This window comes from Anguilla anguilla, chromosome 17 (genome assembly GCF_013347855.1).
Source record: "Anguilla anguilla isolate fAngAng1 chromosome 17, fAngAng1.pri, whole genome shotgun sequence".
Classification (NCBI taxonomy): Eukaryota; Metazoa; Chordata; class Actinopteri; order Anguilliformes; family Anguillidae; genus Anguilla; species Anguilla anguilla.
In genome coordinates, this window is record NC_049217.1 from 8,217,619 (window position 1) to 8,244,879 (window position 27,261).

The 27,261-nt window shown below is 46.7% G+C and overlaps 1 protein-coding gene across 2 annotated transcripts; it reads left to right on the forward strand.

Annotated features, from left to right (window-relative positions):
• Positions 1–416: 416 nt before the first annotated feature.
• si:dkey-16p21.7 (serine/threonine-protein kinase BRSK2) lies at positions 417–26,849 on the forward strand. Of its 2 annotated transcripts, none has more exons than XM_035399169.1 (19): positions 417–1,908; positions 2,860–2,954; positions 6,268–6,353; positions 7,622–7,762; positions 9,586–9,702; positions 9,891–9,924; positions 10,407–10,475; positions 10,955–11,101; positions 11,611–11,642; positions 11,917–12,081; positions 12,903–13,000; positions 14,182–14,335; positions 15,474–15,534; positions 16,413–17,028; positions 18,257–18,305; positions 19,908–20,031; positions 20,408–20,618; positions 21,753–21,842; positions 22,745–26,849. In XM_035399169.1, exons 1-19 carry the CDS (start codon positions 1,821–1,823, stop codon positions 22,954–22,956), a joined length of 2,589 nt encoding a protein of 862 aa, XP_035255060.1. In that variant the 5' UTR covers positions 417–1,820; the 3' UTR covers positions 22,957–26,849. The 2 variants fall into 2 exon arrangements, with proteins under 2 accessions (XP_035255060.1, XP_035255062.1); XM_035399171.1 differs by having other exon boundaries at positions 16,746–17,028.
• The last annotated feature ends 412 nt before the right edge of the window (positions 26,850–27,261 follow it).

Here is a 27,261-nt window from a genome sequence, read left to right on the forward strand (position 1 = left end):
GGAGAACAAAAAATACAACCACTTGTGTTATTTTTTTTATACAGTCAATAAACATGCAATATGTCAATTGCTGTAAAACTGCGAAAATAAGTAGTAATAAGTAAGATAATTTCACAAAATATTTACCATATTCTAAGAATATCTTGTAACACTAAATACAACCAAACGGACGGAGGTGTAATACTGCAGTAACAACGAATTTTAATGAAAACTGTTCATTTATGGATAAAATGCAGTTACACGTTACGATATCCATCCATTATATGTTACTGTTGCACGCAATGTTTATAAACTGAGCTAGACCTAAATAAACCTGGCAAAACTAATCGCGACATCTCGCATAAAGAGAGCGATTTCAACAGCGTTGCAAGAAAAAGTGAAAGGGAGGAAGTGTCTGCGGAGCGGGGCACGCGAAAGCTCGCAGTATTGAAGAAAGGGGGGGGATGGAGAGTCAGTGGGACCCGGATGCTGATGTTGCTCGAATCGGATGAGAAGGAAGAGAAGAGGGAGAGAGAAAAGAACGGTTTACGGAAAGATAAAGACGTCTCATTCTCAAGGATCTCAAGACAAGAAAAAAATATAATTTGTTTTAACGAAATATCAAGAACAGCGCATTTTGCCTGAAGGAACCCGCAGAATCATGAAACCAGGACCGGCGAACGTGGAGACGGGGAGAGGGAGCGAGATGATGCTGTGATATGCGCGCAGACAGCGAGGGAGGGAGGGAGCGAGCGAGCACGAGAGGGAGGGGGAGTTGTACTACGCTAGATAAAGATGCTTGTTATCGTAGAAACGCGTATTATTTCACAAAACCACTTAAAATAGGCCTGCGCGAAGATACCGATTGTTTTATTCAAAAACACAACTTTTAAAAAAGTGGGTAGATTAAAACACTGACTGATACTGTGAGTGAACCGTGATAACCCAAAAGAATACGGAGAGGGATGTTGTTTTGTTAGGAAAATCTGTTTCACGGTTTCAGACCTATACTAATATAGTATAGTGAGCATCGTGTGGATGATGTTTAATGCACGTGTATTTTAAAATTATTTTATATTAGCTGTGGACGAAAATAAAGGCCAGGTAGCCAGAGAGAGATAGGCTAGCCTGCTTGGAAGAAACGAGGTGGAGGGACGGTGGAATATAACCCGATAAATAACGTTTTCACGTGTTGTTATTGCCTGATATGAAATAATATCGCCCTGCAACAATATCTTTAATTCTAAAAAACGGACGAGTGTACAAGCAGCCAGTTGTGCCTGTAGGATATGATTAATAAGCAGTTCAAGATTAGAATAGCGCATTGCTGTTCTTATGAATAACCGTAATTAGTCCTGTTTGTCGCTACTTTAATCGCGGTGATATTTCATAGTTGTATTGTGTGGATCATCATTTTGTTTAATTCCATAAACGCGTGTCCCTCCCATTCCACCGCTCTCCGTTCCCTTTCCCCATCCCTCCTTCCTGTTGTCATCAGCCGTTTAATAATTTTATACCAAAATAAATATTTTATTTACAGTTTCTGGAGGTCGGACATTGTATCGCTATAGTAGGCTAATTCGGCCAATCCGAACAAGTACGGTACAGATGTTAAACGGAATAAATATAATACGTTAACCAAAAATAATAAAGTGCTGGGTAGTAGGCCACAAAATTAACATCACTACTACAACCTTTCCGTCTCTTCTCACGTTACAATTGCTGTCATTTGTAATGTCTTTCCGGCACCCTTGTGCGTACAGGACGGATAGTTACAAATTCCTCTCGAAAATATTGTTTGTCATTATTGCCCTATAATTTACTTAAAACGCTCGCACAGAATGTCCAGCAAGGAATTGACGGGGAGTCAGTCGGCTCAGTACGTTGGGCCTTACCGATTGGAGAAGACGCTGGGGAAAGGACAAACAGGTAAGACACGGTTATTATCCCACGATTTACAATGAGTAGCCTTCGCTCACAAGGTTTATAGCTGTTTATGGGCGGATATTCGAGAACTTGCAACTGTGTAGTTTACCAGAAACCGGCATGGCTGACTGGATAAGTATTGATTTACACGGGTCGCTCTATTCCTAGGGAAGGGAGCTGGCGTTAGCCGGCTTGAGCATGACTGGCAGCTCTTACATGGTGTAGAAGCTTGTGGCAACCGAAATGAATCGCGTATAAAAGCCGGAAACCTGTGAAATCGGTCCAGATACTTGTGATAGACTGTTCTTTTGGTTTGAATGTTTAATGTAAAAAGTCCTGAAAATATATCTATAGGCTAGTGTGTATAGGCTACTGTTTGAAATGAATCTTTTTTGCATTCTTGTGTTGACTCTGGTCAGACTAGACTGTTTACCTCATTAGTGCACGTAGCCTGCATGCTTTATCTGTGGACTCCACCTTCGTGTTTCTGTTGGTGTGCATCCATACAGATGAGGCATTAATCTATTGAGTTGAATTTGCCTGTAACGATTCCGAGATGCCGCTTTGTATTCAAAACATGGCAGTTATAAAATGCAGGGATTAGTTTTAAGATGGACAGTGAGGTGCATTGTATAGCACGTTAGAGTGTAGTAGATTTTATGCTATAGCTTAAATGTCCTCGTGAGTATTGCATGGTCCTCTTCAGTTGGAAAAAGTACAATGCACATTCAGGGACTTAGGAGAACCGTTGAATTATGCTATAGTACCGTGTATGTGCTGTGTGGTCTGCCGGGCCGATCGAGAACGCTCCTCTCTCCAGGCTAATTGTGATGTGGTTCCAGCCCTTGGAATCACCCCCACCCCGTGAAATATTTAACAGTTCACATGCGATTAACTGCTGTCCGCTCACCGCACGGGGGGGGGCTTGTATTTTTCTCCCTCTGTCTTTCACAGGGTTGGTGAAGTTGGGCATTCACTGTATCACAGGGCAGAAGGTAGCCGTCAAGATAGTGAACAGGGAAAAGCTCTCAGAATCTGTGCTGATGAAGGTGAGAGATGTCTATTGTGCGGAGTTAGCGCTGTTGTGCTTGTTGCTGATAATACGTATAACAGTATATTTGTCTTCGATTGAGAAAACCTCTGCCAGATTTAATCTGCTATGAGTTACAATATTATGTGACATTTGCAACACTGTATGATGTCATAATACTGATATCCCTGGAAACAGAAGAAACTCTCACACACTGTTTCTTGCAAGTTGCATGAGTTCAATGGCACATGTACATAATACTGTATGTAGGACTTAATTTATATTTGCTTTCATAATATCCTCTCTGTGTATACGCATCCTCACCCTATTACAAACACACACACACTGCACATACACACACACACACACACTGCACACACACGCACACACACACACATGCACACACACTGCACATACACACACACACACATGCACACACACTCACACACACAGATACACACACACACACACACAATGCACATGCACACACACTGCACACACACACACACACACACACACACACTGCACACACGCACACACACACATGCACACACACACAGATACACACACACACACAGCACATGCACACACACTGCACACACACACACACATACACACACACACTGCACACACGCACACACACACACATGCACACACACAGATACACACACACACACTGCACACACACACACACAGCACACACACACACTGCACACACACACACTGCACACACACACACACACACACTGCACACACACACACACTGCACACACACACACAGCACACACACACACACACACACACACACGCACACACACACACTGCACACACACACACACACACACTGCACACACACAGCACACACACACACACACTGCACACACACACACACACACACACTCACACACACACTGCGCACACACACACACACACTGCACACACACACACACACACACACACACTGCACACACACACTCACACACACACACAGCACACACACACACATACACTGCACACACACACACACACACACAGCACATGCACACACACACACACACACACACACACACACACACACTGCACACACACACACACGCACACACACACACACACACACACACTGCACACACTGCACACACTGCACACACACACACACACACACACACATGCACACACACTGCACACACACACACACACACACACACACACACACACACTGCACACACAGCTGTGCCGGGATAATATGTAGCTTAAGCAGGCGGTATTCTCATTTCAGTTTAAAAAAAAAAAATCAACGTGCTTATGATTTAAATCAACGTGCTTATGATTTAAATCAACGTGCTTATGATTTCAAGTTGACGTTGTTCATGACACAAGATGGAGGTTTCAAGGTATGAGTTATCTTGGTGTGTTCTCCTAGCGCAAAGTTTCCCTCGAAAAAGCACTCTCTTCGGCAGCGGAAGTGTGGGGGCGACGCCGGTGCCTAATTTTGGACGGGGCCATTATCTCCGGCGGCGTCTTCGCGCACGCTAAGCGGTTCAGCGAGCGGAGCGGCCTCCCGGCGTCGGCCTGAAATACGGCGCACTCCGCCTTTCCCGAGATTCCATTAGTGACCTTTCTCAAATCGGGGGGCGAACGGGGTGAATCACAAAAGCTGGGCCCTCGCTGCTCTATCACGGCGAAGTAAACGCTGTAGTGCCTTAGGAGAACCCTGCTTTCCTTTAAAAAGCAGAAGGACGTTACATTACAGGCATTTAGCAGACGCTCTTATCCAGAGCGACTTACACAACTGTTTTCTTTTACACTGCATCCATTCATACAGCCGGATATGTACTGAAGCAATGCAGGTTAAGTACCTCGCTCAAGGGTACAACGGCAGTGTCCTACCTGGGAATCGAAGCTGTGACCTTTAGGTTGCAAGACCAGTTCCTTACCCATTATACTACACTGACAAACAGGTGCGTCGCCAAGAAAGTGCAGTCACGTGACTCCTGTTTCAGTGCAGTCACGTGACTCCTGTTTCAGTGGTTGTTCTGTGGAGCTCACTGAAGCCAGAACCGTACAGTATGGTGGTGCTGTGGTAGCACGCGCAGGTACTGTTCAGCCCAGTTGCAGTTGTAAAGAGGAACGGATTGGTGGCAGCGGCCGGGACAGCCATACGCAAACACGTCCTTTTTTTCGGGGTAACCCTCCGAGGGTTGGCTCGGACGAAGGGGGACATTTAGCACATTCGGTCAACGGGACAGGAAGAGCAGGACAGGGCCGATGTTTTCACACCAGCAACGTCTTCCTTGCGGTCGTACGAGGATGTTGGACACCGAGCGAATCTCGCCCCGTTCTGTTCGGTTTATTGAATTAAAAATGCGGTCCAGTTCTCGTTCTTCAGGTTAGTCTTTTTTGTATTTTAAAGCGGTGGTTCTCAGACTCGGTCCTGGGGGGGACCCCTGTGTATGCTGGCTTTCATTCCAACCTCAACAACAATCCCAGAAGTTTAACAAGCTGTTAATTTTTCTTAATTAGGTGCTTTTCATGTTTTAGAGCCGGGGTTCCTGATTCTACTACTCAGTCACTAGAGTCATTGCTAAGAACCTTGATTAGTAGAATCAGGATCAGAGCATGACTGGCAGCTCTTACATGGTGTGCACCCACACCAGCCCTTTCTGGATAAGACTGGGGACCCCAGCTCTAAAACATGAAAAGCACCTAATTAAGAAAAAATTAACAGCTTGTTAAAATTCTGGGATTGCTGTTGAGGTTGGAATGAAAACCAGCATACACAGGGGTCCCCCAGGACCGAGTTTGAGAACCACGGTTTCAAAGGAAATTTTCAGAAACAATGTACTGACGTTGTTAGCATCAGCACTGGAAGACAGTCGCGGAAAGCGACGTGTTTTTATTGCAACAGAAACCGAGGCGGCTGCATTTGACGGGGTCTAAGTACGTGTGGCTATGCTAACCATACGAATCGAATGCTGATGTGCCTTTCTGCTTCCTGCTTCTCGTTTGCATTGACATAGATCCAGTTAAATTACTCGCTGTCCAAGACTGTGCAATGTATAACTGACTAGACCAAGAAATGCATTTTTAAAAAATCAAGAATTACTTTGGTCTGACAATTCAAACCCAGTTTACGGTTCAAACCAAATATTCAAATTTGAAAGGTAAATTTTCAAAAAGGTATTGACCTTGCAGTGTAACTTTAAGGGGTACTGGGTGGACATTGGATGAAAGTTACAATAAGTTACTGGTGGATAAGCTTTCAGATAAGCTGTGAAAAGCTCTAATGGCCTGTCATGTCCCCTTGTCTCCCTGCGTCTGTCGCCGCCCTGTAGGTGGAGAGGGAGATCGCCATTCTGAAGCTCATAGAGCACCCGCACGTTCTGAAACTGCACGACGTCTACGAGAATAACAAGTATCTGTGAGTGCTTCCCCGGATCCCCGTGCCGGTGACGTCAGCGTTTCCACAAACACTGGCTCCCTTATCTCACTGCTGCGGCCGTCGGCCGCCACCACTTTCAACCCGCTCTCCCTTCTGTGTGTGTGCGTGGGGTGTGTGTGTGTGCGTGCGTGCGTGCGTGCGTGTGAGTGTGTGTGTGTGTGTGTGTGTGGGGTGGGGGGGGGTGTGCGTGCGTGCATGCGTGCGTGCGTGCGTGTGAGTGTGTGTGTGTGTGTGTGTGGGGTGGGGGTGTGTGTGTGTGGGTGCGTGTGTGTGTGGTCTGTGGGTCTATCACTGTTTATGTGATGCAGTGGCCTGCTTGGAGTGGTTTATGCTCTTCTGACACGGTAAAATAAGCTACATAGCCGTTTAATCATGTTCAGTCTTGTTATAGCAGGTTACTGATATAGCAAGCACTGGTGCCTAGTCACAAACACTATGGGCCAAAGCTACTGCTTTCTAAAACCAAAGAGCACTTGCACACCCAGGGGAACAGCAGTTCATACCTGAATATTGAGTTCTTTATGGTGGTATGGTGGTTCAGTGGATACCACTGTCACCTTACAGTTGGAAGGTCCCAGGTTTGAATCTCCTCCTTTGGTTTACTCCAAAAGGCATGCAGGTGGGCTAATTGGAGGCTCTATACTGCCTGTGGGTATGAGTGTGTGAGTGAATGGTGTGTGTGCCCTGTGATAGACTGGCGGCCTGGATCTTTGTACAAACAGGGTTTATTCCTGCCTCTCACCCAATGCACGCTGGGATAGGCTCCCCCTGTGACCTTGACCAGGATAAGCGGGTATAGATGATGGATGGATGGATGGATGGATGTTTGATAAGTAAAGAGTCTGAACTGTTGATGGCGCTTGTGTTCTGTATTCAGAGTGCTGAACATGAAAGGGTGCTGGCTGGCAAAACTTCTGGATTAAAAAAATAAACATTAAACTTAATCCTCACTTCCTCCATAGTATAGTATTTTGAGGATTGCAAAGTGTTATCAAATTTGTTAACGTTTCTCTTTTCTCGCCCTCATTCCCTCTCTCCCTCTGTCTCTCTCTCTGTCTCTCACTCCCACCTACCCTTCCTCTCTCTCTCCCTCTGTCTCTCTCTCTGTCTCTCACTCCCACCTACCCTTCCTCTCTCTCTCCCTCTGTCTCTCTCTCTGTCTCTCACTCCCCCCTACCCTTCCTCTCTCTCTCTCTCTCTCTCTCTCTCTCTCACCCTTTCCCCACTTCCTCCCTCCCTGGCGCCAGGTACCTGGTTTTAGAGCACGTTTCTGGCGGTGAGCTGTTTGACTACCTGGTGAAGAAAGGAAGACTAACCCCTAAGGAGGCCAGGAAGTTCTTCAGACAGATTATCTCAGCGCTGGACTTCTGTCACAGTCACTCCATCTGGTGAGATACGCCCCCCCCCCCACTCCCCGGTCATACCCACCCCACCCCCCCCTCTCTGACACACCCCCGGTCCTATATCCCCCGTCACTCTGACACACCCCCGGCAGCCCCCCCCTCCCCCCCCTTCACTCTGACACCCCCCCGGTCATACGCACCTCCCTTAACCACCCCCCCCTCCTTCACTCTGACACCCCCCCGGTCCTACATGTTAGGTGGCTCTAACTGAACAGGGAGTTTTTGGAAACTTCCAGAATGTTGTCTGTGCATTTTGTGGTTCGCTAGCTTAGTGATGTAGCTTCACTCGTTCATTTTGTTAATCTTTGGTTAATCATTGTAATAGAGGAAGACTCATCGGCCGGTAATATTTTTGTCAAACATGGTGGGTAATTGTAACTGTTTCTGACCCTTGAACAGAGACCTGAAGTGCACAGTAGCAGCTGCCTGCTGATAAAGTTTCAGCAGTTTTAGTCTAATTCACTGTTCATGCGATGTCCTGTTTGCTATGCGCCTGAAATTGCTTAGTCAGTTAGCATTGCTAGCTGCCAGAGTAATGGTTATGCACTGGCCTTATTTCTGACGTCATTTCATCCCCTTAACTTCACGTTTGGCTGACATTTGCAACTTCTTTATGTAGACATGCAGACACTAATTATGAACATGTTTAGAAATGTATTTGTCAGTATGAAAGTCAGATGAATATGGCTTTGCCAAAGTCACAGGCACATTACGACTGTCTATGTTTACATACACACAATATTCTAGATTGGCCTTATCCTGAGTTATCCTGGTTACAGTCATATGCCTTGTTGGCTGTTTGCATGAACCGTGACGTATGATGGCTACTGATATTCATGCATACATGATCAGCAGAGCATTGCAGATGAGCCCTATAAAAGCCATTTGTGAAATGTTCTGATAACTGTACTGTTCTGCTAACTGTGCTGTTATGCTAGCTGTACCGTTGTGCTAGCTGTACTGTTCTGCTAGCTGTACCGTTGTGCTAGCTATACTGTTGTGCTAGCTGTACTGTTCTGCTAGCTATACTGTTGTGCTAGCTGTACCGTTGTGCTAGCTTTACTGTTGTGCTATCTGTACTGTTCTGCTAGCTGTGCTGTTGTGCTAACTGTGTTGTTGTGCCAGCTGTACTGTTGTGCTAACTGTACTGTTGTGCTAACTGTGCTGCTGTGCTAGCTGTGCTGTTGTGCTAACTATACTGTTCTGCTCTCTAGACTGTTTTGATAACTACTGTTTTGAAAAGAGGCTCTTTTTTTACTTTTGCAAAATGCCTTAGTGCAAACAGTTGGTCTCATCAGCATAATCTCAGAAACATGTTTAAAGTCATCACTCTTGCCATCACTCCAAAAATACCAGACTTTTTATTTTGTTGTAAGGGTTACCAAGTGAAGGAATTACGACACAAGATTTTGTGAAAAATTGAACATAGAGATGTACCAGTATTTTGGGGTCGGAGGTATATTCTGAAGTGTTTACATGACCCAATATTACATTTGATAGAGGAATAAAATAACAAAGTCAGAGCTCTCAATCCAAACCTCAGCCACTGCTGAAAAAGACTGTTTTTATTTCTGTTCATACCTGGGAGGGCTGGAGGAAGACCTGAAACTGCACCGTCAGAGAGCTTTACCCTCAAACAAGAGCTCAGCATGTCCTGGGCCTCGTTTCCCTTTCCCGCTGTCCCAGTCTTTCTCCCAGAGAAAGAGAGAGAGGGAGAGAGGGAGAGAGTGACGGAAGGTAGAATGAAGAATGAAGGGAACGATGGACGGGATGGGATGTATGATGCGAGCTGTGCTTGTGCTTCTCAGTCACAGGGACCTGAAGCCTGAGAATCTCCTGCTGGACGAAAAGAACAACATCCGCATCGCGGACTTCGGCATGGCCTCCCTACAAGTGGGAGACAGCCTGCTGGAGACCAGCTGTGGGTGAGTGTGTGTGTGTGTGTGTGTGTGTGTGTCTGATCAGGTGAATAAAAGCAAAATGCAACTAATAAAGGCTCCAGATGTGAGAACATCAGCAGTTGTAGAGTGTTCCCGAATAAAGCACTCTGTCTGCTATTCGCATGTGGAAATAAAACTGAAATTTTGTGATTCGTTTTGGGTCTCTCTTTCAGATCTCCACACTATGCATGTCCGGAAGTTATCCGGGTAAGTATTATCTATAGAAAGTGTATTCTTTTAAAAATGCAATAATAATCCTGTGTGAATAGACTCACTCTGTTTATTTAGGGGTAGTTGAGGGGTGTTATTAGACTGTGTCATGAGTCCAATTCAGAATTTCACCAGTACAGAAGTTTTCATCACTGAGCTCAGGGCATGCCCGATCCTGTTCCCGGAGATCTACAGTCCTGTAGCCGAGTTTTCATTTCAACCCTAATTTGGCGCACCTGGTTGCACTAATTAGCAGCTCGTTGATCCCTCTCGCTGTTGGATGAGGTGCGCTTTGTTCGGGCTGTTGTGAAACCCTACAGAATGGTGGGTACTTTTGTACGTCGTTTTGAATAAAAGCACCTGATAAATGAATGTAATGGGTATCCAGGAACGGGTTGGGACAGTGCAGGACAGCACAGCTGGGCTGCCTCCCGTGTGTGTGTGTGCAGTGTGGGTAACAGCGCCCTCTTCTGCCCCAGGGTGAGAAGTACGACGGCAGGAGGGCGGATGTGTGGAGCTGCGGGGTCATCCTCTTCGCCTTGCTGGTGGTAAGAAGCTCTTTCCCTACTTTCCTCCTGCCACAAATTTTAAAGAACTTATCAGAACACAAAATAGCTTTTGTGTTAGTAAAAATAAGGAAGGGTAAGGGGTGAGCTTCATATGACTGGATGTAGTTTTGATTTGCCGGGTAACATTTATGATTAGCGTAGAGGAACATATTAACTGCCCTAGTGCAGTGCTTCTCAACCCTGGTCCTGGGGATCCACTGCCCCGCATGTTTTAGATGTCTCCCTGCTCCAACACACCTGATTCAAATGAATGGGTCGTCATGCCTGATAACGACCCATTCAGTGAAACAGGTGTGTTGGAGCAGGGAGACATCTGGAACATGCAGGGCAGTGGGTCCCCAGGACCAGGGTTGAGAAACACCTCCCTAGTGTGTGCCGACTGAATGGGCCATAGCCGTTGTGTATCTGAGCGTGTGCGCCGACTGAACTGCCGTGCCTGTTCCGTGTCTGGCCTGCAGGGGGCGCTGCCCTTTGACCACGATAACCTGCGGCAGCTGCTGGAGAAGGTGAAGAGCGGGGTGTTCCACATGCCCCACTTCATCCCGCCCGACTGCCAGGCCCTGCTCAAGGGCATGATCGAGGTCAACCCCGACAAGCGGCTCACGGTGCGTTAGCGCTTACGTTAGCGACGCCGCTCTTATCCCGACGCACTCACACTCTAATTACACACCTCCACTTACGCACTCACACTCTAATTACACGCTTCCACTTACGCACTGATGCTCTAATTACACACGTCCACTTACGCACTGATGCTCTAATTACACACGTCCACTTACGCACTCACACTCTAATTACACACCTCTACTTACGCGCTCACGCTCTAATTACACACCTCCACTTACGCACTGATGCTCTAATTACACACCTCCACTTACGCACTGATGCTCTAATTACACACGTCCACTTACGCACTCACACTCTAATTACACACCTCCACTTACGCACTCACATTCTACTCATGATCAGTAACAGACTGGAACTTATCAAACAGGGTGTTTAATGTGTCCCTGCTAATATCCTCAGCTTGACTATGCCAGCGCTAATGCTAACAGCTTTAATACCTCCTCTGTGCGGTTAAAGTGTATTAACTTGTTCTTCTCTCTGTTTACAGCTAGAAGCAATACAGAAGCACTCTTGGTATTTGTAAGTATTTCTCATACAGTTTAGTGCTGTTTAATCTTCCCTTGTCTCTGGCTGTCAAGCTCTGTAAACCTTTCTCTACCTCTCTCCATCCCTCTCTTCCTCCTTTCCTTTGTTTATCCCTCTTTCACCTTCTGCCTGTCTCTCTCCCCCCCGCCCCCTCTCCCCCCCTCTGTTCCGACCTTTCTCTCTCCCTCTCTCTCCCCCTCTCCATATCCCTCTCCCTCCCTCTCTCTCCCCCCTCTTCCCCCCACTCCCCCTCTCCCCCCTCCCTCAGGGGGGGCAGGAACGAGCCGTGCCCGGAGCAGCCCCCCCCTCGCAGGGTGTGTTTGAAGCGCATCCTCTCGCTGACGGAGCTGGACCCGGACGTGCTGGAGAGCATGCACTCCCTGGGCTGCTTCAGAGACCGAGTCAAGCTCACGCGGGACCTGCAGTGTGAAGAGTGAGCGCGCCCCCTGCTGGCTCACACACAGCACTGCAACCATAACTGCCTTCCATGTCTGGCACACTGCATGTTCACAAACAGCACTGCAACTATAACTCCCTTCCATGTCCCGCCCCCTGCTGGCTCACACACAGCACTGCAACTATAACTCCCTTCCATGTCCCGCCCCCCTGCTGGCTCACATACAGCACTGCAACTATAACTCCCTTCCATGTCCCGCCCCCTGCTGGCTCACACACAGCACTGCAACTATAACTCCATTCTATGTCTCAGCATTAGCTTCCATGCAGTACTGTACTGAACCACACTCGCACATCACAGTGCCTGAGTGCATTTGCATGCAAACTAACGACTGCATCCTAGCTTTAGCCTGTATATCACATAAATATATTCACCTATTTTATCTTCCATTGCCAGTATATGAATATTATTAGTGTACTCATTTGCACACAATGCCAATATGATTATACATATAGTGAACTGTATTTGCTAGTGTGTGTACTATATGAGAACTATACAATGCTCACACTATCTATCAGCATAAGTGCTTGTATAATTTAAAAAATGAAATCAACCATACTTTGTGTTTTAAATTGTATTGTGTGTTTATTATAACTGTTGTATTATAACAGTATATTATAGACATTTATTAGTGTATTGTGGATGTAAGGTGAATGCTTGTTGCTCAGTGTCAGTGTAGAAGCTGCTCTGTAGGCCAGGCAGTCAGTGTGTGTGTGTGTGAGAGAGAGAGAGCGTGTGTGTGTGTATGTGTGTGTGTGTGTGTGGTGTTGACCTTCCTCTCCGTATCTCCCTCTCAGGGAAAATCAGGAGAAGATGATCTACTATCTTCTGCTGGATCGGAAGGAGAGGTACCCCAGCTGTGAGGACGAGGACCTGCCCCCCCGAAACGACATTGGTGAGCGAGCGAGCCCCCCGTCTCTCTGGGGGGGGTGGGGGGGCGAGAGTGCCCCCCTCCCTCTATAACCCCCCCTCCCCCCCCCCCCCGATACAGGGCTGCTTTTCATTGAAGACCCCGGGCAAAACCCTCATCCTTCAAAATACTCCTCCCCCGCCTTTAATCCCTCAGTTTGGAAGCCCTCGTTGTAGATGTCAGCGCTCAGTACCGCGCTCTCCGCTCTCCGCCCAGGGGAGCACGGATGAGCGCACGCCTGCCGTCAGCCGCCGTTTCTCATCACTGCGCGGTTTTCGAGTCGACCGGGACTCGCGCACCGTCAGAGCTAAGCGGTGTTTACTTCTCTGTGAAACTGGAAAAGGGGATTGTGCGTCTTTATTATAATGGACACTTTTAACACAAAACATCAGTCTCGGGGCCTTTAAAAAATCTTGTCTTTTCTTGCGCCTTGTTCCGTGTGTTAAACAAACTGCATCATGCATACAGGATTTAGATCAACCCATAAATAGTACTGGAATGTTAATATCAGATTGTGAACTGACGGCAAAATGCTTAAGCTTGCCTGGTAGTCCACTCGGTGCTGAGTGCAGTGTGTAGTTCATTTCCTTTGAGAAACACGCCTATTCAGAGCAAACCTTTCTCAGCCGTACAAATGCGGCTACGACATTGTGGGATATACGCTGTAGCTCTTCTGTGGAATCACCTAAAAAGACTACCCTTCCCAAAATCCCCCTGTACAAACTTAAAAGAATACCCTTCCCAGGATCCCCCGGTCCTTTTAGTGTTCCACGGTCCAACGATGCCGTGTAGCCACATAGCTTCTCTTCATTCATCAAGAAATTCTAGTCCGAATGAGAGTAGCTAAGTGCTAAAAGCACAGCCTCTTAAGTTACATTGCTATTAATAGGGAATAGTTTACGGTTTCATGTAGTTTAGTTTCGCCTTTTCATAATCACTTCTCAGCTCCGGAGACTGAATAAGTAACACATGCCACAGCTCTTTGTTAGAGTGCATCTGCACCTGAGGTCTGTTTTGTTGGGGTAGTGTGAATAGCAGGCCACTGTAGATGAAGGGGGCCACTTGCTCTGAGAGTGTCCCGTGTTCCTGGAAGCAATTCCTCGCTGTTGCTTGGATCCTGTGTGGGAGTGAGGGAAGTGTTTGACTCCCCCCTGTGCCCCTCCCAGCCGACCCCCCCCGGAAGCGCGTGGACTCCCCCATGCTGACCCGCCACGGCCGCTGCCGTCCCGAACGGAAGAGCCTGGAGGTCCTGAGCGTCACGGAGCAGGGCTCCCCGACACCCCCCCGCCGAGCCCTGGACACGGCTGCTCACAGCCAGAGGCAAGAGCACCGGCCTGGGGGGGGGGGCAGAGGGGGGGGGAGAGGGAGAGGGCGGGGGGGGGGGAGTGAGGGAAGGAGGGAGGGGGAGATGGGAGAGGGAAGGAGGGAGGGATGGTGAGGGGGAAGGAGAGGGAGGGAGAGAGGGTGAGGGGGAGGGAGGGAGAGGGATAGTGAGTGAGGAGGAGGGACTGGGGGAAGGCCAGGTGGCCTTAAAACACTTGCGCATCACTGACAGGAAAAGGTTGTTTTCTGGTGTGGCTGGGTGCCTCATTCTGTTAAGGCACTGTCCTAGTGCATGGATGGGCTCTGTGGTCTGGTATCTGTTAAGACTCTGTTCTAAAGCATGGATGGGCCCCTTGTTCTGGTATCTGTTAAGGCACTCTTCTAGTTCATGGATGAGCCCCATGGTCTGGTATCTGTTAAGGCCCTGTCCTAGTGCATGGATGGGCTCTGTGGTCTGGTATCTGTTAAGACTCTGTTCTAATGCATGGATGGTCTTTTATCTGTTAAGAAACATAATGTGTGTGACTAACTTTACCAAGGCATGTGTGTACGTGCCTGATTTATACGAGCTTGAAGCACATGCACAGCTTACTTTAACTGGTGTGCAGTGATGTAAAATCTAACGTAAGATGATGTGCGGATGATGAAATATTTTCCTTGGAACACCTTCATCCTGACGGCTGTAAAACTGTAGTGGTGTGTTTATTGCCATGGGAATATGCTTATGCAAAAGAAGAAGAAGTAATGGGGTGGAGTTTCATTGGTCAGCAGCAGATCACGTGACCTCCCATGGGCTTACTGCCGTGGTAACAGGCTCCGCACAGCTGGATGCAGTCAGCCTCTCTTTTGCGTTACAGCTCATGGTTGACTTTGCTCATGAATGCAGCGGGAAGTTTACCCTTATTTTCTGCTAGCGTGTTTGCATTTGAGATTGAATGGGTGGGGCTAACCAGGCTAGCTTAGCTAATCAGCAGGGACAACAGCCAGAAGATGGTGAAGGAATTGCGTTCCTTGCAGTGTGATATTTTACCTATGAGAAAACGGAGGGAGGGAGGTAGCCACTGTTATAAGTGCACACCTTATGCCTTAACGCCTGCGTTGGCTGACTGTGAGTTTGCCCTGTGTTCCTCCCCAGATCTCGCTCAGTCAGCGGGGCTTCCACTGGCCTCTCCTCCAGCCCCCTCAGCAGTCCCAGGGTAAGTTTCTGTTGGCCATCAGTTTTACTCAAAACAGCTCCATGTAAAACCACATAAATAATAATTAGCGATACAATTTATACGCATTATGATCAGTTACATAGTTACATATCAAATACATGGCAGAATTAAACCACATCACAAACCTTTAAACCACATTTTTGTGACAACAGAAAGCCATTATATTTAACATTGTGTAAAAGTAAAAATAAGATCTATCTAGTTGTAGTAGTTTCCATTTGCAGCATGCAAGTATTGTAACTGAATTGGATTTCTTTGGGCAATTTGCCTCAGTGCGGTATTATCATTGTAGAGGAATGTGTACATTACTTGTTCAGAATGTCCATTACACCCCATACTGTCCCATTCTGAGTCATTACACATGTCATAGACCTTCACTGTGTCACACAACTGTCTATACAAGCATTATAGCTTAAACGTTAGAATGAGGCTTAGTACAAATGCATTAAAAAATGAAAGCAGAATTACTGATATTAAATTTTGTATAAGGGGATATGCTACCATGTTTTAGTGCTCCTCTTTCTCGGGGAAAAGATACATTCCTTGTTTGTCAAAACAAACTCCAGACTGCTTAAAGATCATTTCTTAAGAAAATTCTCTTTTTTGCAGCTATATATTTTTTATTTAAAAAAATTTAAAATGGCAAAAATGTTTATTTTATTGTGCCAGAGAGAATTTCTACTCATTTATCTAACAAGCACCTGCATTTTATCAAGGTGTCTTCCATATATATTGTATAGTTTTTATATTATAATGATAGTCATAATTCATAACTCTCATATCCATTCCTCTGTCCATTTCTCCATTTCTCCTCCCTTCCTTGTCCATCTCTCTGTCCCTCTCCCTTATCCCACCAGAGTCCAGTTTTCACTTTCAGCCAATCAGAAGTCACTTCTGCCACCACCACCCAGTCTAAGGACCCCAAACCAGGAAGTGCCACCACTCCCCGGGCCGCCCAACGCGCGCCTGATCAAAAAACCCAAACTCTGCCTTCAAAAGGCCCCTCCGACCGCCCCCACCTTCAGTCCATGAAGTCGCTCCCGCTCCAAACGCCCCGCTCCCCGTCCCCCTCCCCCTCCCCCCTGCTCTCCCCCATCCCTCGCTTCTTCTTCTTCCCCGCACCGTCTGTTCTCAAGTCGGTCACCAAAACCATCTATCCTAACTCTGGGCATCCTAACACTCTGTCACAGGTTACCCCCCAGGGCTCCCCTCTGCCCACACCCCTGGGCACGCCCGTCCACCACCCGCACCACCCCCAGCCTCCCCCCACCCCGCCCTCTTCCTCCTCCTCCTCCTCCTCTTCGCGGGCAGAGGGGGGAGGAGTCGGGGGCGGGTCCCTCTCCCTCACCCCGCCCTCCAGCCCCGGGGGCGGCGGCATGGCGGGCAGCAGCTCCGCCCACTGGAGGACGCGCCTCAACTCCTTCAAGAACAACCTGCTGGGGTCGCCGCGGTTTCACCGGCGCAAGCTGCAGGGTGAGCGGGGGTGGGGAGCAGGGGGGGCGGGGGCTGGGGTGCTTCGGCTTTGGGACGCCTCTGACGGGACAGGCCTCATTCCTACCTCTGAAATATAAAACCAGTCTGAAAACATGCCTGACTGTCCGAAAAATCACTGGCTCAAATGTTTATATCATCTTACGGTTCACGTAAATTGGCAGCAGTGTCTCGGCCAATCGCTTTGTGTTATCCACCGGCTTCTGGGCAGCAGAGGTGAAGCTCGCTGTGCAACGCTAAGTTTTATATTACGCTTGTACCATTAAGATAGAGAGGTACATTTATTCCTTAAACCTGCCACCGGGGTTGAAAAAGTGTGGTGCGGTCTGTAGGGCAATGCTTTCTAATTTCCTCGCAGAACTGACTCTTGTTAATTTTGGTCTTGTGTCATTTGGAGCATTTAAATTTAAGGGAATGAGAGAAATTCTTGAACGTACGATAGATACGATACGATATACTTTATTGTCCCCTTAGGAAAATTTTTTTGGGCTCAGTATCGCTGCATTTAACAAATGTCATTCTACATTTTACATACAGGGTAGGCTACGTAGACATGTGACACAGTCAACCACATATTCATATGTACATAATTCAAGTGCCGTTATTAAAAACTTTAAAACAACATATTGCACGACTTTAAAACAGCATTGCACAGCTTTAAAGCAACATATTGCTCAACCCGTCCATACTAACAAAGTTCCTTTGGGGACTATGGCCTCTATGGCTCATACTATGTCCTTACTGTTTAAGATGTTAATAGAAGAAAGCACAAATGAGTTTTTAAAACGATTGAGTTGCCACTTAAAAAAAAAAAAAAACTCATTTGTGCTTTCTTGTATTAACATATTGTATTAAAACTGTAAATGTGACGTCAGACGCGTTCACTGAAGCTTGCGCCATTCTCAGTGAGCTGCGCGTGCAGGCGGCTGTTGTGGTTGGTGCGTTTGAATGAGGTCATCGGGGCCCGTGTGTGATGCGTTTGAATGAGGTCATCGGGGCCCGTGTGTGATGCGTTTGAATGAGGTCATCGGGGCCCGTGTGTGATGCGTTTGAATGAGGTCATCGGGGCCTGTGTGTGATGCGTTTGAATGACGTGTGTGTGTGGGCGCATTGAGATGGGCTGGGGGAGACTGGGGCTTGCTGTTCGCACAGCCTCATAAACACACCTTCTTCTTTTCTCTCCCTCCCCCTCCCCCTCTCTCTCTTTCAGTTCCAACCTCAGAAGACATGTCCAGCCTGACACCAGAGTCCAGTCCTGAGTGAGTTACATAATAATAATAATAATAATAATAATAATAATAATAATAATAATAATAATGTTATTTACATTATGTGTTTCAGACAGTATGCTCTCTAAACAGGAATCAGAGCAGCAGAAAGATTGAATGAAACTGTAAAATATAGACACAGATACGTGAGATAAACAAAAAGTTAAATATAAAGCCGTAAAACATAATATTTAATTATTTCACGCAAGTGTACAATAATGTGTCTTTAAAAAGGCCTTGAAATGTTTGTAATTAGCTCAGATAAGGCGTGCCGTAGCTACGCCAAGCTGCTTCCCTGGCTTGTAGGGTACAGGGGGGAGGCCATGCAGAAACTAAAGGCGGTGATTAAAATCCTTAATTTGGTTCTAATTGCCGCTGGTAGCCAGCGGAAACGGGGCCAAGGCTGTAATTATGCCTCTGTCGGATGCTTCCGGTACCAGCCGGCCGGGTCCCTGACCTTTGAGGGCCCTGAGAAAGATTTTGTTGTCGGTCCGTGGCCGTCCTCCCTGGGGGCCAAAGCATTGTGGGCCAGGGGAGGTGCAGGTGCTGATTGTTTCATGGCAAAAAAATACAAAAACACACACACACATACCATGCCAGTATTGCTGTCATCCTTTGAGCCCTATCCAGTGACAAGGCACCTGAAAACATTCCCCTCGCCTTACCTAGCATTCTGTAGATCAGTGCTGTAGTGTTCTGTAGATCAGTGCTGTAGGGTTCTGTAGATCAGTGCTGTAGTGTTCTGTAGATCCGTGCTGTTGATCAGTGCTGTAGTGTTCTGTGGATCAGTGCTGTAGTGATCTGTGGATCAGTGCTGTAGTGATCTGTAGATCAGTGCTGGAGTGATCTGTAGATCAGTGCTGTAGTGATCTGTAGATCAGTGCTGTAGGGTTCTGTAGATCAGTGCTGTAGTGTTCTGTATATCAGTGCTGTAGTGTTCTGTAGATCAGTGCTGTAGGGTTCTGTAGATCAGTGCTGTAGGGTTCTGTAGATCAGTGCTGTAGTGTTCAGTAGATCAGTGCTGTAGTGTTCAGTAGATCAGTGCTGTAGTGTTCTGTAGATCAGTGCTGTAGTGTTCTGTAGATCAGTGCTCTAGTGTTCTGTAGATCAGTGCTGTAGGGTTCAGTCGATCAGTGCTGTAGGGTTCAGTAGATCAGTGCTGTAGTGTTCTGTAGATCAGTGCTGTAGTGTTCTGTAGATCAGTGCTGTAGGGTTCAGTAGATCTGTGCTCTAGTGTTCAGTAGATCAGTGCTGTAGTGTTCTGTAGATCAGTGCTGTAGTGTTCAGTAGATCAGTGCTGTAGGGTTCAGTAGATCAGTGCTCTAGTGTTCAGTAGATCAGTGCTGTAGTGTTCAGTAGATCAGTGCTGTAGTGTTCAGTAGATAGGGTTCTCAAGATAAAGATCAGCTGTCGAAAGAATGAAAAGTCGTGGCTGAACTGTCCTGCTGCTAGCGGACTACCATAGTGCCAGTTTGCAGAACACTAGTAGGCTAACAGCTGGCACCAGTGGCCCAATGGGGCGGGGGGGGGTGGGGTATGCTGGGGTGTGTGGGCAGTGCTAACTGCCGCCTGTGCCCGTCTGCCTGCCCGCAGACTGGCAAAGAGGTCCTGGTTCGGGAACTTCATCAGCCTGGAGAGGGAGGAGCAGGTCTTCGTGGTGATCCGGGACAAACCGCTCAGCTCCATCAAGGCCGACATCGTCCACGCCTTCCTCTCCGTGAGCCCCTCTCTCTCTCTCTCTCTCTCTCTCTCCCTCTCCGCCCTTCCATCATCACCCTTCACCCTCGGTCCTTCCCCCTGTTCGTTCCGCCAGCGGGTGCCTGAAACCCCTCCCCCGTCGCTTCCAGTCCGACCGCGTGGGGGGGCCGAGATCGAGATTCCCGCCTCGATCCCCCCCCCCCCCCCGCGAGCGCCCTCCTCCGCTGCTCTGTCTGCCCCGCGCTCCTTATGAGCAGCCAGCGCTGACCGCGCTAACAGCGCTAGCCGCGCTACGCCGCCAGTGCATTTCCATGTTTCACCACTCCGGAGGACCGGCGCTAGAGCTTTCCCCCCCTGTTGTGTGTTGTTTTAACCTCCCTCTCCCTCTGTTCCAGATCCCCTCCCTCTGTCACAGTGTCATCTCCCAGACCAGTTTCAGAGCAGAGTACAAATCCTCTGGAGGCCCCTCTGTCTTCCAAAAGCCTGTCAAGTTCCAAGTGGACATCGCCTTCTCCGAGGGAGGGAGGGAGCGAGAGAGAGAGAGAGCAGAGAGGGAGGGAAAAAGAGAAACGGGCATCTACAGTGTGACTTTCACCCTCATATCGGGTACGCAGGGAGAGAGGGAGGGAGCGAGGGAGGTACAGAGAGAGACAGAGAGAGACATAAGGCAAAATACGAAATATCTTATCTTGCCAATAAAGCTTTTTGAACTTGAATTTGAGAGATAACAAGAGTGGGGAGGGAGCGTCCTCATATCCTGACCAACTGTGGTGCGGCAGACTGATTTAGGACTGGATTTAGGATGGCAACGTCATAGCGTTGCCTTATTTTATCAGTATTTATGTCAAGTAAAACTTCTTTATAAATTAAGATTTTTTATTCCGTTCACAGATAGCATGTGGACATTTGCTGTGCCCTTTAAAAATGACTCTATGCAAATAAGCATTCATTTCCTTTTGAAATTTGGTAGTTAGAAGATTATACTCTCGCAAAATTGGGAAATGAATATGTCCTATGAGATAAGAGAATTTGCAGCTCAATTCCCAATTTTTATTCTGCAAACTGGCCGTCAAATGTACAGACCTTTGTCGGTATATATTGTGTGTACTTCTCAAGGAACATGGAAATCACAAAACTCCCCCTGAAATCATCTGTTTGTTCTCATTTTCTAATCTTCTCTCCAAAGCAGGCTTCGTTCTGACCGACGTCTTCTGCTTTACTGAAGCGTCTTGTTTCGTTTTGTTTTTGTCTTTGCGGTTGTCTGATACGGAGCGCTTGTTGTGCAGTTGTTTCGTTCGAAAGGCTTGACGACCGTTACGGTAAAGAGCTGCCTTTGTGGTTTTAATCAGCTCTAGATGGGACCGGAAAATTGTTGTTGTCATTATTATTATTGGTAATTGTGATGATGATACACGTGAACGACTGAGTTTTGAATGTGTGCGAATATTGAAGTAAATGATTGGCAGGTTGCATGTGATGACAGCCGTAGGCACAAGCGCATTTGGAGATGGAACAACTGGGCCCCACTGATCTGACTCTGAATCTTATATATGTCCTGATCCTGTCTCTGTGTGTACATCCACTTTGTGTGTGTGTGTGTGTGTGCGTGTGTGCGTGTGTGCGTGTGTGTGTGTGCGTGCGTGCGTGCGTGCGTGTGTGCGTGTGCGTGTGCATGTGCGTGTGTGTGTGCCCGCGTGTGTGTGTGCGCGTGCGTGTGTGTGTGTGTGTGTGTGTGTACAGGTCCCAGTCGCAGGTTCAAAAGAGTGGTGGAGACGATCCAAGCCCAGCTGCTCAGCACTCACGATCAGCCCTCTGTTCAAGCCCTCGCAGGTAAGCCTTAAACAGGTACACCACCCTACAGGTACACCTTACAGGTACGCCACCTTACAGGTACACCACCCTACAGGTACACCACACAGGGCCACCACCCTACAGGTACACCTTACAGGGATACCACCCTACAGGTACACCTTACAGGCACACCACCCTACAGGTACACCTTACAGGTACACCACCCTACAGGTACACCTTACAGGTACACCACACAGGTACACCCTACAGGTACACCTTACAGGTACACCACACAGGTACACCCTACAGGTACACCTTACAGGTACACCACCCTACAGGTACATCTTACAGGCACACCACCCTACAGGTACACCACACAGGGACACCACCCTACAGGTACATCTTACAGGCACACCACCCTACAGGTACACCACACAGGTACACCCTACAGGTACACCTTACAGGTACACCACCCTACAGGTGCACCTTACAGGTACACCACACAGGTACACCTTACAGGTACACCACACAGGGACACCACCTTACAGTCCCATTAAACAGGAGGGGTTGAATACTTGAAACCCCAGGTTGGGCCCAAAATGCTTGTAGAACTGTGGTAGCAGGAGGAATGTGAAGCAGATTCTCTCAGAATGTCCCCTTAAATTCCATCCTGAGCAAACCTTCCACATTCCACAATTCCCTTAGTTTGTCCAAATAAGGTCGTGCCAGGAACACCACCGTACAGGTACACCTTACAGGTACACCATCCTACAGGTATACCTTACAGGTACACCACCCTACAGGTACACCTTACAGGTACACCTAACAGATACACCACTTTGCAGGTACACCTTACATGTACACCACCTTACAGGTACACCTAACTCTCCCTCTTTCTCTCTCTCCCTCTCCCTCTCTCTCTCTCTCTCTCCTCTCTCCAGACGAGAAGAACGGTCAGCTCTGTCCTCGCGGCCCCAGCACCCCGACCCGGCAGAGCTCTCAGCACTCAGAGGGAGGGGGCGAGCGGGGCGAGCGGGGCGAGCGAGGGGACGGGGGGGCAGTAGGAGCCAGCGGGGGCGTCCTGCAGCGCAGGGGCTCGGGCAAAGACCGGAGCAGGCTCCTCTCGTCCAACGGAACGCAGTCCCAGCCGTGAGCCTGGGAGGCGCTGCGTCCGCCCCCCCCCTGCCCCTCCCCCCGCCCAAAACTCATCCATCCCTCACCCAAACACGGCAAACAATCTCACCCGTTCATAAGGAACACCTGTACGTCCCCCAAAGAAGAACCTGCTTCGCTCTCAGCGCAAGATGGCGGCTTTTTTTTTCTTTTGTCGATGCAAACACAGCGTTTGCTATTCCTCTCCTGGAAGGAACCCAGACACAGAGATGCAAAAGGAAACGGAAAGGTGTGACATTTGTGGATTTGCTCTACTCTTTAACAGTAGTAACTTCTGGAAGATTCTGGAATTAATCAGAAAACAATTAAAATATTAAGACTAACGCTTATCCTCTGGGGAAGACACAAACTGTAGCGCTAATATTGTCCCAAAATTATCAGACAACCGGATATGGAGCAGAATCCACTCTATGAAATGCATGCTAAACAGTCTGTTAATGCTAATAAAAATACGCCTGACCCAGGGATATTATAAAATATATAATTTGTTTTGGGCTGTTTTACGAACTGGCATCCCTCCTGGGTGAGTAGAGATGACATCTCTCGACAGTAGTAATACTGGATTAGTGTGACCGTCCACTGCTGCAACTTCAGAAGGAAAGGAGGAAGTGACCTCATGACCCTGATACCCCCACCCTCCCACCCCCTCCAAGTGAAACAGGAATAACCCGCCAGGGAGAAGCGGCTAGACTCTGAAGCAGAATTCCCAACTGGCGGGGAAAGTCGAGCGGCTCCACCTGTCAGCACTTCCAAATCTGTGGCAGCCGGTGAAGTACAGTGACTTCCGTGAAACCGGAAGTTTAATCGAACACAGTGAAGCACCAAACCAATAGAAGTGCACAAGAATGGTCACATGACCTTTGGTTTCTGAACTGTATTTGTGTGCAGTAATTGCATTAGGCACAACGTGATTAATGGTGGAACCCACTTATGTGGTCAACAACTGATAATTTTGCACCTACCAAGTAATAAACACCAAAAAGAGAATTCTTAAAATAATCAGATAGGCAAAGAGAGTCATTCATGAAATTGTTCGGATGCCTTTCTAACCAGAAAGTGAAAATAAGAAGAATGAGTTAAAGTCAGGTCAAGACATGATTAAGCGCTGCAAATAACAGTTTTAAGTTGAGCATAAATCTGACCAAACTCAGTTAACTAGTTCCATCTGTTTAAATGAAGATTCAGCACACTCAGTCTCAAACAATCTCAATCAATGATGATCTTCAAAAGTCTGCCGGCCCAACAGTACTGCAAGGGACCAATCACGCTGGTGCATCTCCCAGGAAGTTTCTGTTGTCCCATAGGGGGAGGAGTTTGGAAATCTAGAGCCTGCTGAGACCCCCCATAAAATAAAGAGTCAAAGAAAAAGACTTTGACCCAGACCGGAGACTTACAAACAGAGAAAGGGAGAACATTCCTGAAAAAGGGAAAAGGAAGTTACTAAAATAAATAAATAAATAAATAAAAAAACGTAACTCAACTCTTTCTGCTCGATACTCTTCACCGTGTGACTGCAAACAAAATGTTGACGAAGAAAAGGTGGAAAAAGCTAACCGAGTGAATGTCTTAAGAACTATCTCAAATATTTATATATTTAATTTATATTTAATTTTATTTATTTTTAAGGAGGAACAGAGCAGAACAGAGTGGCAAGAGGGCAGAAAAGGAGAAGAGTGGAGAGATGGAAGGACGGTCACCGGAATGTGCATCCTTTCACGGACAGCTGGGGTTATTGGAAGGGGAATCGTACGATGACGGAAATGTTGAAGCCAGACTGTCATAATAAAAAAAAAAAACGGCTGCCAGAAATGCAAGGAAGCCAACTCTGCGCTGAAATACGGGAGTTTATTTTTTCTTACTTTTTAGAAAACAAATGCAGCAAAATCATTCCGGCTAAGAGTCTTTATTTTGTCTTTTTCCCCCCTTAGTTTTTCATGGAGGAAAACGCTCGTGAAAAATAAACCGTTTTATCTATGCTTGTGAAATTCCGAAATAAAAATAAAAAAATTCTTCCATGAAATTTCAAACACTTGAAAATAGCATTAGGATGACCTGAGAACACAAAGAGACTATGCTGTGCCTGTTCATTTCGGTCTGTGAAAAATGTTGACGAGCACAGAGGACTACGGGACTATGGACGTGAACTACGAAAGATTCTCTGTGACCCGGTCCCTCATACACGCAGTATTCACACGTTGACTTCATAAAAGGGGAGCTCAATTGTTGGTTCTCTTCTTCATGACACTGGACTCAAAACTGGAATGCACTGTCCTAAAAAAAAAAGAAAACTGTACACAAATTAAAAGTAACTTCTCCTCCTTTTTTCGTCCGTTGGCTGTCCCTGACGCACCCCAAACATCGACTCCTTGTCCACACTTTCCACACAGAGCACTTAGAACAAAGAAAGGCCTCAATCTGCTTTCTCTTTGGCCGTTTAAAAATTTGACCTATCGCGCGCCACGAATATCCGAACGGAGCCAATCCCAGCCCTGTCTCGACATGACGTAACAGTGCTTCCCTCTGACCCACAAGGCCATGCTACAACATTATGAAAGGCTTACAGTGGTGTACACTCACTATATGTTCTAGTATCCTAGCAACCATTTTATACAACCGTCTTTATTGATGGAGTTTCAGTGAAGTACAGTAATTCTGAGCCCACAATTCCATGGGGGGGATTAACCCTATATGTCCTGAAATGTATTGTTTCTGTCAGTTCCTTGTGTTGCTGTAGGCAAGGTTTTCCCAAGCAGATCTTTATTTTGTGGTCTTAAACCCAACCCACGGTTTGCATAATGCTTTTGCAGGATGTGGCAAAGAGTGAGCGTTATACCCTAACCCGGGTTAGCTGCACGGTATGGGACTGGCTAATCATTCTTAGCTTATCAATGTAGACGTTTCAGGTCATGTTTATTGGTTCAATACAGTTAGTGTCGTTACAGCAAGGAACATAATACTGTACTTTAAAAGAAAAATAATAATATTTTGAATATCATCAAATATTTCTTTCAAGTTCTGTTACTTCATGCTACAAAAAAATACAAAAACAAAATGCACAAACATTACAATGCAGTTTTCATTCAGGGAAATGGAAATTCATAGGAAGAAAAGAAAAATTAAGTTAATGGAATTTGCATTGTAATGTCTATCATTTATATTCATACAGTTCAATGCATTCTGTTTAAAGTGTTTATTTTGAAAACTTTGTTCATACACACACACACACTCTCTGTCTCTCTCTCTCTCTCTCTCTATTGCAAATTCAACTCCTGGGAAACATAAAGAAGGCTAGGACAGAGGCAGTTTAAGAAACCTGAATGACAGGTTGTGTGTGTGTGTGCGTTTACATGAATGCGTGAAGAAAAGCTGCAATCTTTGCATAGTTTGTATGTCAATTTGAACACCACTATTTAAAAAAAATCAGCATCCACTGTTCCCTTACTGTTGACTCAAACCTCAGTGTGTCATTCCATCCCCCATTGAATATACCTCAGTCCACCCCTTCCCTCACCTAACATTGCTCAGCTCCCCATTGTATACGGTTATCATAAATCATGTCTTGATTCTTCAACTTCATTGTATTCACTTTATGATTATCATCGTTGATTATTCCAGTTAATGTGTAAACTGTATTCTTCCCGTCCCCCAACGCACAGTAGATCAGTTTATTTCTTAGTAAAGTTTTTACATTTTTTTTTTGGGGGGGGGGAATAAAACAAATAATACTGATGAAAAAAATTGTGTATTATAATAAAAAATGAAAGTGCACTATTATTACTATTATTGCCTGTGATAAAGAAATCAATAATGACAGCTGGTCAAAAAAAAAACGATCACATTATTATGATTATAATAATAAACTTTGAAAATGGCGTTTTGAGTGTGATGTTCTTAATGTTAGCAATTCCACTTCCATGCGTTTGTCTTTAAACGTATTTTGTTGTGTTTTTTCACCTCCTCTTTTACTAATGTCATTTAGGAGCTTGTTTTAAGACCCTTTATTTTGTATTTACATTACATTATAAGTGTTCATTAAGCCACAAAATAAAAATGTTTACTTTTCTAAAGCTAAGGGGATTTAACAGGGAAAGCGTTCATAGGCACTAGCGGGGAAGCTTTCCCTATCCACGGTCCGACACTCGCCCTCTACCAGTCCGCAATCGCAATCTCAATCCCGCCCACCTCCGCACACCCGGTCTGCGATCGCAATCTATCCCCAGTCCCGTAAACACTGGCTCTATGTATGCAGGCTCTTGTACTTGTCACCCTGCAGAAATAATTTCTA

Excerpts from the sequence above, each read along its gene's own strand:
- si:dkey-16p21.7 (XM_035399169.1), top strand. The coding sequence starts at position 1,821 with ATGTCCAGCAAGGAATTGACGGGGAGTCAGTCGGCTCAGTACGTTGGG. Across the intron at positions 9,925-10,406 it reads CATGTCCGGAAGTTATCCGG|GGTGAGAAGTACGACGGCAG; the intron begins GTAAGTATTATC and ends CTTCTGCCCCAG. Across the intron at positions 21,843-22,744 it reads CTCTGTTCAAGCCCTCGCAG|ACGAGAAGAACGGTCAGCTC; the intron begins GTAAGCCTTAAA and ends TCCTCTCTCCAG.